Genomic DNA, 14,438 nt, shown 5'->3' with positions numbered 1-14,438 from the left:
GTGTTACTGACATCCACATTAAACACAGCAGCAGGCTAATCCAGGCATAGTGCTTGTGAGCCACCTGCATTCATTCTCTGTCGTCGCCAAATAGGAGAACTTTGGATGGTATTTTCTCAGTATGTCCTCGTCATCCTCCTTGAGAAAAAATTAATATAAAATATATAAAATATATCATACAGCCAGATTTTAACAAGCAATGTTATGTTAATTGTTGTTTTTAGTTGTTGTTAATTATTAGTTGTCTCAGGGTCACTTTCGCTGTTTCCATAAAGTCTGGGCTGCGTGTTGGCTCATTTGCATACTAACAGTTGATTGGATGTTTCGGATTGGATGGGGGGGGGCGTGCATGCACCTTGCAAGTGTAGAGCTGGCCAATCATGCCATCATGCTTTTAACTCTCATTGTCATTTCAAATCTCATCCTGCTGCATTCTTGTAGACTAAACTAACAAACCAAGAGTGCAGTTAAAGACATGTTTGTTTTTAACAAATGTTTTTTATTGCTTTTACTTTTGAAAATGTTGACGATATCTACATCCACAGTATAAAAACAAAGGCAGACACTGCCCTTCTGATCATGTATGACAACATAAGCTGTCTAGTGGAACCTCAGAGGTTGGACTTTTTTCAAGAGTGACAAATCGGTTTTCAGGATAAGTAGAATTCCTTTTCGATCATCCAATTTTATTTATTTTTCTTAGCTCTTCAACAACTCCGTCATTGATCTCCATTATCTTGAATTTAGCTTCCTAGATTAGCCGAGACATTTTTTTAACCCCCAAAAGGGGTCTGTGTCGCCTTGTAACTGTTGTGTGTGAGTGATGGGAAGAAAAGCTTAGACTCTCTTGGAAATGACTGCAGAAATAGCTGGACCCCGAATAGAAGACAATATCTTTTACATAGTGTCATCTAGGGAAAACAATACCATCTTATATCCAGGCCAATACAGTAATATAAAAATGAACAATTACATTTATTAACTGTACAGTGATGTTTTGAATTGTAGCACAAGTGTAAATTAAGTTAACTTTAATACTGATTGTTCTTTTAATCAGAAGGACAGTAAGGATAATTCACAATGCCGCCTACAGAGAACATACTAACTCCTTATGCAAATACTTAAACTTGCTTATATAGTTAATCGTCAAACAGCTAAAATAATGCATAAGGCTAAAAATAACCAATTACCTAAAAATGTCATCCAATACTTCTCTACAAGAGAGGAGAAATATGATCTCAGGGAAGAACTACATTTGAAACACTTATATGCTAGGACTACGTTAAAAAGCCATAGCATTTCAGTATGTGGAATCAAACTATGGAATGGATTGAGTAAGACCCTCAAACAATGCACAACGATGAGCCAATTCAAGAAACAATACAAGCAGTTGATGTTTGCTAAATACAAGGATGAAGAGTCTTGAACCAGTCATGATGTGCTATACATATCACTATATTGACACTTACTATGGTACACATTATGTCATTGGATGGTCATATCACCTCCTACTTCGGTACGAGGTACATTATTTAAAAAAAACAAAGAAAAATAAACCCTTAAACTGTATTATGGAAAGCAGGAAGTGAACAAATGTAATACTGATTGTAAAAGTACCAGATGGAGGGGTAGGATTTAATAAGCTTTGCTTCTTCCTACTCCTTTTGGACATGTGGAACTGTGAACTGATTATGTGATGCATTCAATTGGAATCTGATGCATGTTCAAATGAAATCAAACCATTACTATTACCATACTGTGGACACTTGAAATGTATATTTTGGTACAGCGTCAGAGGCACGTGACCTTAAATGTTCCACTGTACATTTGTACTGTGTATGTCTTGGTGTGCCACAAACTTCCTTCACAAATGACCTCATCAAAGTGGAAATTCTATCTCTTTTAAGACCTTATTGTAAAAATGTCAAGTGCTTCTTGCCTGGTGCTATCATCAAATCAGTCTGCAAGTGCACTAAGTGTTGTAATGTATCTCCACAAAGGCAGCGGGAGCCGAAAGGATGAATACGATATGTGACTTGTTTTTATGTACGTCTTGTCATGCCAGTCAATTTACCTTTGATTATGCTATTTAAGGGGCTAGGCTACTCTGTGTGTGACTTAATTGTGTGCTGGCAAACATTACAGACACGTTGGGGAGCTTCCATACCAGATGAAAAGCGAGTGTCAGAACATTACCGCTCGCTCTTGCAACCTGACCGCAGAAACGCCCTCAGTGCCACATGTTCAATACCGAGCTGTGGTTTACGCCAATGGACGTTTTCACGGCCTCACCACTAGGTTTAATCCCATCGCAGACAGTAAGAACTCGAACATACCATACAACTGCATAAAAGCAGCCTGAAATGCATCTCATTAATATGATTCACTTTTTCCTTGCAGCCATTTTTAGTAAACCCATCCTGTCTTTGAACACAACGTCATCTTCCTTGTATATTCATGTGACGCTTCCGCTTGGACCAAATGGAATATCCCTTGAGGACATCATTAAGAACAGTAAAAACGGGCCCACGACACCGTTAATTCAATATACCTTAAACCTCACTTCCCCAACACAGGTGATTATTGGACAGGGACTGATTGATAAGTGGATTTTTTTCTTCTTAATTCACTTCCATGTGTGTCTTGCCAGGTGCATCACAATAGTTCTGGCAACTTTGTCGTTGACTTTAATGGCAAAACCAAGTACTGCGGCTATGTGGTCTACAAGCCTTCCCATGAGTGGGGTCGTCCGGAGAGTGAGATGGCCGACTTCTGCGTAACTCCAGCATGTGAGCACAGAAATACTATTTACTTTAAAGACTGGGTTTAAGTCATCCGTTGTTTATTGTGGTTGATTGGCTGCAGGCCACAAGGTAGGATTCAATATTAGTGAATGAAAGTTAGAGCATAGAAAACCTGTTTGACTTTCTAAATAGATTGTTACCATTACGAGAGCCCAGCAGACATGTGATAAGACCCTTATAGTCATCTTTACACTTCCATTCATTGTTATGAATTGCACAGGCTACGGGACCACTGCACGGACACAAGCATAGCAAGGTATCGAGCAAACTAGTTAGCCGCTCCAATGTATTTATTCTTAACTTTAAAAAAAGGGTTCAAAAGGAGTGGGGAAGAAAGTTTACCACTTCCACACACAACAAGAGTATAACTTTTTTCACACTGCCATGGCTGACTCCATGCAGTGTGAAGGTAATGTAATGTATTGTCATGTCTCATCAATGTAACGTTAATGTGTCTCATCAACGCGCAGACCTCACAGCTAGGAGACCAGGGTTCAATTCCACCCTCGACCATCAATGTGTGGAGTTTGCATGTTCTCCCCATGCTCCTGGTACTCCGGTTTCCTCCCACATTCCAAAAACATGCTAGGTTAATTGGCGACTCCAAATTGTCCATAGGTATGAATGTGAGTGTGAATGGTTGTTTGTCTATATGTGCCCTGTGATTGGCTGGCGACCAGTCCAGGGTGTACCCCGCCTCTCGCCCGAAGATAGCTGGGATAGGCTCCAGCACCCCCGCAACCCTTGTGTGGTAGAAAATGAATGGAATGAATGAATGAAGTCAGCCATGGTATTTTTTAGCTTCTTACTTTGTCCTCCCCACTCAATTTCAAACCTATTTTTAAATTTAGAATGAATAAATTAAAGGCTAATTAGTCAACTTGGCAGATTGCTACAATATTTTTGTAACAATCTGTATTTTTGTAAAGTGGTGGGCGTTTCTTCTGTCATTCAGAGATCCCGTAACTTACACAGAAGTGATGCACCATGTGATGTAAACAAAGCCAGCAGTATTGTAGTGTATATCTATATATGGATGCTAGACTGACTTTATCAAGTGACAAATGTCACTAGACAATGTGATTAGAGTGATTTATTTTTAATTATGAAAGTATCATAGACATTTTTGGTCTCCAATTTAGGACAATGTACACTGACAGTCAGTAGAAACTTTGAGACCATATATTTTAACGTCATTTTTATTTTTAATCACTGAACTGGATTTTCTTCAAATGATTCATTTGTTTAGGATATTGGCATAAAGAAACAAAATCATAATATTTCAAGAAAAATGTCAAAACAGAAAATGGAAGAAGAAGAAAATGGCAACTGCGAAACACAAACAGTAAAACCGGGTCAACACACAGTAGAGCTGCTAATCTGAGTGTTGTTCCCGGTCTGAATGTGATTAAAAGTAATAGGAGGACCAAGCACTACTGCACTGATAAAGTGAAAGTGCTTGTGACGCTCCTTTCTTGTCCCATTGTTGACCCAGAAGATTAAATCAAACAGAAAGATAATCTCCACAACCTGTATTTTAAACTGCTAACTCCAAGACTAACAACAGTTGATGACAACAGCGTATAGTCTGTGCACATGCCAATACAAAATCTACATTCTAAATCCCTAAAGGAGGTTGTTGTGCAGTGCTTTGCAGAGATAAATCCCCGGTATCGCACAACTAAGCACTTCTGGGGAGTCGCTGCTACATCCAGGAATGTGCAGCACGCACTGAACAGCGGTGCTGCATTTGACTACAACATTTGCCTAAGTGCTCAAGGCTATCAACCTGGATGCTAACACCCACTCTTCTCTCCCTTAGACGATCCTAGTGAGATTCTGCCGTGGCTCCTCATGGGTGCCGCTCTGCTGGCGGTCCTTGTCATGATATCAGTTGGGGCTCTGTGCTTCTACGTGAAGAGTGGCAACAAAACGAAGCTGCCACACTCACTGGTGAGCATGTTGTTCCTTACTCTCCAACTAACAATGAGGAAATGCTGCGCAACTGGAAAATCAAGCCCCGTGGCACAGGATTCACACGTGTCCACTGTGCCAACGAATAGTTATTAATAACAAAACTAAGCTTGATCTTTGTTTTGGTTAATTGAAACACCTTAGTGACTCATGGAGTTTTTATGTTATGACATGATTAGCCTTGCTTCTGCAGATATGTCACCATCATTACACAGTGAGGTAATTAAAAGTGCTTTTGAAAGGATCAGCGTGTCTTTGTTAAGTCAATGACGATTATTGCTGAAGGAGGACTACAGAAATAGAAAGTAAATGAAAGTAAAATTTTGGATTAATGCCATAGTGACTCGAAAAGTGGATCAAGTATGTCATCTTTCCAGAAAAGCTGCTAACAAAACAACTATAGACGGTGATCAAAATATGATCACAGTTCACAGTTCTAGGATGGGGCTGCATGGTAGCTAGTGGTTAGCGCGCAGACCTCACGGCTAGGAGATCAGGGTTCAATCCCACCCTCGGCCATCTCTGTGTGGAGTTTGCATGTTCTCCCCGTGCATGCGTGGGTTTTCTCCGGGTACTCCGGTTTCCTCCCACATTCCAAAAACATGCTAGGTTAATTGGTGACTCCAAATTGTCCATAGGTATGAATGTGAGTGTGAATGTTTTTTTTGTCTATATGTGCCCTGTGATTGGCTGGCGACCAGTCCAGGGTGTACCCCGCCTCTCGCCCGAAGACAGCTGGGATAGGCTCCAGCACTCCCGCGACCCTCGTGAGGAAAAAGCGGTAGAAAATGAATGAATGAGTTCTAAGATGAACAACTGTCAATTCTCCTGACTAGCATTTTGTTTGTTTGTGTCTTTCGGCTCTTTCCTGGTTACGGAGTCGCCACAGCTAATCCTTTCATCTGCATACTGATTTTTGGCTTGAGCACTTTATAATTCGGATGCCCTTCCTGACGAATACCAATGATGCTTACAAGTGGAGATTCAAACCCGGGGCGTTTAGCTCGGAATACAAAATGTTCCACTAGAAAAACCTTTGAAGAAGACAGTATTTCATTTTAAAAAGTTATCTCTAGGCATTATTTTTTCACAGGCATCACTGTATTTGGACGTAGACTGAGACGGACTTTGTTGATCCACAAGGTTGCTCGGTGGCAGTAGCTCAAAAATACTTTAAAAAAAATCTAGAAATAAGAAAAATAAAAAAAATCATTCATTTTCTACCGCTTTTCCTCACGAGGGTCGCGGGGGTGCTGGAGCCTATCCCAGCTGTCTTCGGGCGAGAGGCGGGGTACACCCTGGACTGGTCGCCAGCCAATCACAGGGCACATATAGACAAACAACCATTCACACTCACATTCATACCTATGGACAATTTGGAGTCACCAATTAACCTAGCATGTTTTTGGAATGTGGGAGGAAACCGGAGTACCCGGAGAAAACCCACGCATGCACGGGGAGAACATGCAAACTCCACACAGAGATGTCCGAGCTAACCACTCGACCGCCATGCCGCCTTTAGCAATACAATATGGAAAAAATACAATAGAATAGAAAATATAATATATACAATATTTGCATATTTATAAAAAGGAAAGGATATGAATAAAATCCCAATAAATACAAAGTATATTTACACAATGTACAAAGAGAAGGGAAGTCAGTATAGTGCAATAAAATGGTGGATAGCAGTCACTTGAATATTAGGGGATTATCTGTCACAGATAGTGGACCTTTCTGGAATATCTGTGTAAATGGCATATTGGTTTCCTCCACTCATAACAACGATGCTACTTCATCACTGCAATCATAGTCATAAAGTACGCCTAACTGATTATTTAGCAACAGTTTTACCTGTTGATACAGGATAGTTGTCATATCCCTAAACATCTGTCTTCTGTCTTTTGTACAGGAAATAATTGCTACCACTACATTGCCAAAGGTAGAGCATTCTCCAGCTATTTTAAAAGTGATTGTCTGCACTCAAAGCGAACAAATATATTTGTATGAGTGCACCAGCATCAGGCCCAGGCCAAATGGGCCTTCCACTGCACCTGGAGACTATTCCCCGCAGGATATTCCTTGCCAACCCTGGCTGGGCAGCACTGGCTCTTCGGTGGAGAGGCAGAATCATCAGGACGTAAGCTCCCAGTCGTCTGTCATCTACAGTTCAGTGACCATGGCTGTTCCGACAGAAGAGAAGGAGCTCCTGGGAGTCATCCTGGGGGACAGTGAAAGCCCATTGCTTTTCTCTGACTCACAAAGCGCACCCAATGTGGAGGTTTGGGACAGAGATCCAGGCAGGCAGTTGCTGTTGCATACAGTGCAGGACACCAATGGACAACTTCAGTTGCCTTCGCTCATGCTCCAGTTAGAGAGCAATACAATTACACACCCTGAACCTGAAAGAAAACCCCTTTTGTCTAATCTCCTAGTCTCCACAGAGGATGAATCCTCTTTAACATTGTTGCAGCGCTCAGAATCATCTGACTCAGGCTGTGAAGATGGCGCTTTAAACACACCGAACCTGCAAGACTGGGACTATGCCCACTTATCCCCGAATCAGACGACAACACTTGGTTTCTACCTGGGAAAAAACATGACATGTAGTGATGTAAATTCTCAATCAGGATACAAACAAAACTGGATGCCTTCATTCCCCTTTGGAATTGTACCTAATGATGATCTGGACGACAGAATGAACAACCCTTCTGGGACTTTTATTGCTCACCCTAAAGAAATAGTGGATGGTGCTTTTGCCAAGGATAAAGCATCAGAAGAAGGAATATTTCTTGGAGGTTGGGGGTTAGAAATACAAGAGTAATCTGACCTCTCTAAAACTTATATTTTTGCTTTTGTATATATTATTTGTACATATTAATAAGTCAATTTTGACACAAATGAACATGTACAAGCCGAGAACCTCAAATTGTGACATCCTGCTTCAATGTGATTGCATGGCAGGCAGATAAGCACCGGAGTGACAGTTGTAGTGCAATCTACTTACACCTTCTGAATAAAATGGAACTAAATCTGATTATCTACAGCCGGTAAATAGATGAAAAATGTCTGTCATTTCAAGTTTGTCTGATTTGTTTTACAGCTTACATATTTCAGTGTTATGAGCGATATATAAAGAGTGCTTTGACATTTTAAAAAATGTGTTTTCCGTTTTCCTTCATTCAGAGTTCATGAACTTGTTTGCTCTCTCTATTGTTTGCTGTTCCTTCTGTCAGAGGTAAATAAAGTGTGTAAAAACATACAGAATTGAAGGTGGGGTAATGGTTGGCTTTTTCCAAAGGCTGAACATTATCTTTTGTAAACAGCAGTAAAGCAATCATGTCAGATACTGAAAAACAAGTATGTGACTGATAAATGGGCATACAGCACAGGAGATGAGATGTTTACATTAGGTTTATAATATTTTTCAGCCATTTTAACTAAGCTTCAGAGGCCTGTTAGCCATACTAGTGTAACAGTTTAATTTGGTGCAAATTGATTGGTCATGCCTGGAGAGTGGGCGCATGGTTGACGTCAGAGAAAGTCGACGGTTAAAAAAGAAAAAGATTGGCGGGTTTTTTGGGGGGGGGATAGAAGAGTGTAGCGTTCAATAAACAGTCCAGACGTTTTACATTCGTGAGTTTTTGTCCTAAAAGAGCGACTCTATTCGCCCTACACGCTACACTGGCAAGGCTTCACGCTAGGAATAACTTTGACATCGGACTTATTGGCTCATAATGGCAACTAAAAAGTATGAATTTGTTAAAGAGGACTCCTCAAAGTGAAATCCAACTTGTCAGCTGCTTCTTACATATCACGTGACAACCCCCAACGTCACTGCATCATCACCGATCATCAATATATCCCATTTAAAGCAGGTAAGGCTTCATTTTCTATACACATGGTGTATTTTAAGACAATAAATTAGCCTGATAACTGGGGTTTTGGCGAGTCGTTTTTTAAAGCCATGTTCCTGTTTCTGAGCGTTTTAGCTTTAGTTTTTGTTGGTGGAAACGTCCCACGTGAGGTCTGTTTATTTGTCGGGATCGCCATTAGCCTTTAAAAATAAATGGGGTTCTGGGATCCTCCTAAAGGTAAATAAATCAAGAAAAGTTCTTCCAATTCTCCAAAATTTTGCCTGGATACTTTGGGAATAAAAATTCTAGTTGAAGTGAGAAAAATCTTTAAAAGCGCCGTTTGGGTTTGGCATGCTGTGTGAAAACCAAGAAAGAATCACAATCGAAAGGCTTAAGATGACCTAGAAATACAGGCACGTGATCTACTTAGATAGCAGCTCACTTCCTGTCTGGTAGGTTTTATTGTTCCACTGAAATGAACTTTAAACACTCCACTTCCAAGTGCATCCTGGCAACATGGACATAGTTTTTCATTTTCTCTCAAATGGTAAATACAAAAAAGGCTACCTATAGCCTGCCTTTAATTTCCCGTGAGTGCAAGTCTAATTAGTGCTGGTCATAGGAACCATGTATCTTTAATGTAAGGATGTATAACATAAATTAGATGGTTGTGGGAATATAAAGACAATGAACTCTGATATTTGTGTTTCTGGTCTATAAAACTGGGATGCTTGCTTTTTTTGTCTGTGATGTAGAATAGAAATTATTAATAATATCTGTGTGCCTCATTTTGTCAGTCCTAGTAAGTGAAGATGTATACACTGAGCTTTAATATATAAGGAATATTTCTAGATTTGCTTTAATACACTTGGTGTTTGTTGAATCCTACTGTTCGTTCTCATTAAATTGTCAAACTTGGCCTAAGATCAAACCAAGTCATTTAATAATTGGAAGCCTGCATGCAGTTGGTGGTTAGCACTTTGTAGAATCCCTCAGTTGACTTGTTGGCTTGCGCTTATTCAGAATCAGCACGAGTCAAACAGAACCAGCCGGATTGAAAACTTTTATATTACAAAAGTTTGTGTCACATTTGGGAGAGAATTACTACTTAGATTACGTTTCAAGCCCGTCTCAAATCATTCTTGCGCAATATAGTTGGAACACAGTAGGAATGCTGTGGGATTATCAAGAATACTGTTGCAGACAAATTGTTTAGAAAGCAATTTGAATGCTGTGTAGTACTATTCGATTGCTGTCTGAAATCTGGTTGGACATTGCAGCATCATCAGGAATAGGAGCTGGCTCTTCAGGGTATTCTTGGGTTGCAGCACCTGTCCTCTGCATCGGCTGGCAGTGGAGTTCCTCACCTTGGCCCCCTTTGTCCTTGGCAGCGTGACATGATGTGAATAAGGCGACGCTTTCAGGGTGAGTGACCTTTCATTGGCAGCTGGCTTCTTTTTAATGTGATTAATCGATGTTCTATATTACATCCGGACTTATTCAAAAGTCAATTGGGACATTTCGACATTGAACGGCAATGGAAAGATTATGACAGCATTCTAAGATGTTTCCAGTTGAATTCTTTTAATATCAAAATATATTCCAGCAGCAATTGAGAGGCATTCTAACTGCAAAAACAGGAGTCAAGCATCCCATATATGACATCTGCTGGGCAAATGTTAGCCGCTTCCAACCATGAGATCCTTCCCAGGTTGGATTTGGCCCACGGGCTGCTAGTTGCCAGTTGAATAGAACTGCTTTAAACCTCCTATTGTCGTTCAGTGTCTTCACTACAGCTTGATCAAATGAAATTGTGACATGAGAGAGTGCTCCCCTCACTGCAACCTGCTGTGATATTCCTGCATCTGCGTGGTGTAGATTAAACGTAAAAGCATCCGATGGGGGAATAAATGTTTGTCACACAGCTAAACGGGCCAACTCTGCCTTTTATTCATAATTCATCAGCTCAACGCGAGCATGAATAGCGAATGAGCGTATGAATGATTGATAAAACACGTGAGGACGTTTTTCCACCATGCGGAAAACATGCGTGTCACACCTGGATGAGCTCATTATGTATTCTACACCTCAGGTGCACCGAGAGAACGCATTAAGCGATCTAAACGAATTGTGCTAAGATGTGGGAATTTGTAGGATTGTGTGAAAAGAAATTAAGCAAATTTCCACAAAATCTGGGTCAAGAAAAAAGAAAAAACACAAAAGTTTGGTAGAGACTCCAGAAGCAGAAATGTTTACTCTCCAAGTTAAAATTCTAGCTTGCTGACATTTTTCCAATAAGTCCAAAAGTCAAACACAATATGTGCAGTGTTTTTTTTTACAGGCAAAATGTCAAGTAGCATTTTAACATTCTTAGTGCCACATAACTGAAGAGAAGTTAACCACTGTATAATAAAACTAAATCAAACTAGAGTCAAACTAGTTTGACAGAAACTTCTTGGAGAGGGAACAGGAAGCTGTCTGCCAATAAATACTGTCACCTTGTGGTGTTTTATAGATACTTCTGGAATAACTGAATATCTGTCTTGACAATGTGCAGCAATACCAGTAGCTGCTCTTTGACACCCATCACTCACGAGAAAATAAACTAGCGGTTATCAGAATCCTTAAGGACAGAGCACAGAAAATCTCCACCACCGACATTGGAAGACAGAAGGGACAGGGACACCTCAGAAAGGCTCTTTATAACTGTGGGTGTCATCACTGGGAAGAAGGGCCACTTCACCCGACCCTGAGGATAGAAAGCGGTGACAGAATGTGGCTGGTTTGTCAGAGAGACTCAGAAGGATGTTAAATTTTAAACCCACCAACACCCTCAGACAACAGTTGGTTCAACCCAAAGACAAAAACCCAAGCAGCAAACTCAGCAATGTTGTTTATGCAGTGCAGTGTAATGAAGAGTGCAATGACTAGGGTTGGGCATCGAGTCTTGAGCATCGATGGGAATTTTTTAAAAATTTCGATTTGTTTTGATGCCAACTTTGATGACTGGAAGGAATATCCCTGAAAAGCAACGAAATAGCACCAATGATGAAGAAGCATTCGACTTGGTGTTCGATGTTGTACTTCGGCTCAGTGCAACATTCCAACACAATGATATCATGCGATGGAGGGTGCACGATCAACATGATTTAATGTTCATACATTCATTGTGTTGAAATACCTCTTTGCACGTACCTACATAGAATATTGCTACATGGGACTTCCTCTAAGCAATCAGGATCAGGGAAGTCAATTAATAAATGACGTCTGTCTCATACCAATGTAACCACGTTTTTCAGAGTGCTCGCTGATGTGGAAGTTTGTTTTAAATAAAGGGCGGGGGCGGTGGTTAGGCACGTTTTTAAATGGCACAGTCCTTCTCTATTAGCAACAGTCAAGGGACCTTCTCAACTCGCACAACCACCAAGTTTTCAGTTAGCAAAGCAGCTATTGCCTGTCCTAGAAGTCGCTAGGTGTTGTAATGATGTAATTTGCATATCATTTCAGGACTCAACAAAACAATGTACCGATGGCCCGGGGCAAGTTAAAACAAAATTCGGGCAAGTAAATGCAATCAGTGATATTCCTGTAGGGCAAGTGCACTTTAGCATGCCGTACTGCCAAGAGTTTTTTTAAAAGCGGTTCTTGTTGGGTGTTGGTAAAACACGGACTGTGTAATTACGGTGGTAATTTGCAAACCAATCCTTGCAAATCTTGAAATGGACCAATCAGAATTGTTTATTTAGACCGCAGTCCACAGTCCACGTTTTACCCACGCCCATTCTTGTTCGCAATCAACCAATCAGCAATCGTTTGACTACGAAAACATCTATCATGGTGTCCCTGCCAACATCGTCTAATTCTTCAACAACTTCTGAAGGAAAACAGCAAAAAGTGATGAACCAGTGCCTCCTAAAGAAGTATTTTATTAGCGGCAGCAAATCAAATGATGGCACAGGTGAGTGAATCACATTGCTGTGACAATTTGAAGTGGTCATAATGAAACACCAGCGATTAGATCCAATACCAAGTGCTGATTTTGCACAAGCTACAAAATCTAGTGCTTCCATTTCTCTGTGTATTTTTCCTCACCTTTGCGTCACAAATTATTGTTTGACTATTGAGCATTTTTTTCTGGATTAAAAACACTTTACTAGTACACAAATGTGTCTTTTCAATAATGTTTCATTGTGGTGCACAACTTATAAAAGGCAAAGTGCCTAGAAGTCTTTTGACAATCCAGATTTCCATGCAACGTCATGATCTATGTCGGAAAACAACCACAAGAAAAGATAATTATTTAATCTTTATTTGAGATTCTCATGTGATGCCACAAAAATTATATCATTATGCCAGTCTTTTCATTTTACATGGGGCAAGTTCGGGCAAGTAGTTCTCACCTTAAGGATTCCCCATGGGCAAGTAATTTTTGTTTTTAATGTAGAGCCCTGCATTTGCATTTGATGATGTCAAATGCTCCCGTAAAACAGCATAACCTTGTAAGTGACAAAATGTGAGTAAAAACAACTTAATTAAAATGGCTTTTGAGAACTTTTTAAAATTAGCACAATTAAAATAGAACAGCACTTAACAAAATATGCTGTTTACAAAATGACTGTTTATCAACTAATTTTACTCCAAGAGTTGCAAGATAATTCACTCAATTTTACAAATAGAGTAGCAATAGACTAACAATGAAATATAAACCTCCTGTTTTATCCAGGCATTGTGCCGCGGAAGCACTGTACACTGATGGCTTGTGACTGCCTCTGGGAGGGACAGAAATGTCCCAACAGCAACCGCTGTTGATCTGTGGGAACACAATATGTAGAACAATACGTGCTTTCACTTTTAAGTCCCAAAATACCAGACAACTCCCCAACAACAATAGAAAAAGTTGCTATTTGCCGCAAGTCGCTTTTGAGAAAAAGTTCATCAAAGGTGGGTTGTAATGTCGCCAGATCTAGAGACAAAAGTTGACAACACACCCCCAGCCTTCAAAATAAAAGCGTTATCCTGTTCACTTGTGTTAATAAAATAAGGGTGTCCTTAAAAAATGGCTTACACCAACAATGCAAAAAGTATACTACTTTTCAAAAGTTTCAAAAGTCTTTTGTGAAAGTGTCCTCATGTAAAAATAAATTTATATTCAAGTTGCAATGGTTTAGTATTTATGGACAGGTTGAAAATAGCACTGTAAGAAATTCATAGTAAAATTGAAAATTACAGGAGACGTGATGGCCAAGTCAATTGATTTTATTTAAAAATTGTTACATTTTTCCTTATTCTTACTGACAAAGGGGGGAAACTAAAACCCATCTGCTGTCCCAAAGTGACAAAATAAAACGTCCTAATGCGTGGCCTAAACAACAAAAGCCACTCCTATAGAGGGCCGTCATGTTGTCACTGCTGCCCAAACAAGAAAAACACACATCTAAAACCCTAAACAAAACAAAACCCGAAAACAGGACAGCCAGTCACACCAGGACAGGCCAAAAACAAAAATACTGAGGCTGATGCCCAGGCATTGCCAGAAGCCATCGGTAAGCAGCTGAGTGGCCTAGGAGCGTGCCAGGGAGGTGGAGACGAGTGTGCGGCAAGCAGAGCACATAAGGCAAACGCCGAGAAGAGAATGAGCAGAGCACACCTGCATGCATTAATATGCACCCGAAGGGGCGGGCCAATCAGCTGCTTCCAGAAAACACACAACGCAAAAAAGGACGGTGAGGCACACACCAAAAAGTTGCCGTACATAACAACAACATAGAAGGATAGTTTTTTTCTGGCAGTTGACCAACTGCAA

The 14,438-nt window shown here is 40.3% G+C and overlaps 2 protein-coding genes across 24 annotated transcripts in view; both read left to right on the top strand.

Annotated features, from left to right (window-relative positions):
- ifnlr1 (interferon lambda receptor 1) overlaps window positions 1-8,002 on the top strand; it is a 40,340-nt gene extending 32,338 nt beyond the window's left edge. For 2 of the 4 annotated variants that reach the window (XM_058053786.1, XM_058053788.1), the window contains 5 exons: window positions 2,146-2,318; window positions 2,401-2,576; window positions 2,651-2,789; window positions 4,627-4,757; window positions 6,691-8,002. In XM_058053786.1, coding sequence (XP_057909769.1) covers window positions 2,146-2,318; window positions 2,401-2,576; window positions 2,651-2,789; window positions 4,627-4,757; window positions 6,691-7,602 — 1,531 coding nt within the window. In that variant the 3' untranslated portion in view covers window positions 7,603-8,002. The remainder of the gene's footprint in view (window positions 1-2,145; window positions 2,319-2,400; window positions 2,577-2,650; window positions 2,790-4,626; window positions 4,758-6,690) is intronic. The other 2 variants (XM_058053787.1, XM_058053789.1) reach the window with 2 other exon arrangements.
- A 349-nt stretch (window positions 8,003-8,351) lies between these two features.
- Window positions 8,352-14,438, top strand: part of myom3 (myomesin 3) — a 61,738-nt gene continuing 55,651 nt past the window's right edge. For 13 of the 20 annotated variants that reach the window (XM_058053784.1, XM_058053781.1, XM_058053782.1 and 10 more), the window contains exons 1-2: window positions 8,352-8,656; window positions 9,916-10,060. The gene's annotated coding sequence lies outside the window, so the exon portion shown is untranslated. Of the gene's footprint in view, window positions 8,657-8,731; window positions 8,873-9,074; window positions 9,183-9,915; window positions 10,061-12,142; window positions 12,200-14,438 lie in introns of those variants that run through there. The other 7 variants (XM_058053778.1, XM_058053773.1, XM_058053783.1 and 4 more) reach the window with 5 other exon arrangements.

The sequence above is a fragment of the Doryrhamphus excisus genome, chromosome 17, assembly GCF_030265055.1.
Source record: "Doryrhamphus excisus isolate RoL2022-K1 chromosome 17, RoL_Dexc_1.0, whole genome shotgun sequence".
Lineage (NCBI taxonomy): Eukaryota > Metazoa > Chordata > Actinopteri > Syngnathiformes > Syngnathidae > Doryrhamphus > Doryrhamphus excisus.
Note: the sequence above shows the minus strand (reverse complement) of the source record. Positions and strands in the feature narration are given on the sequence as shown.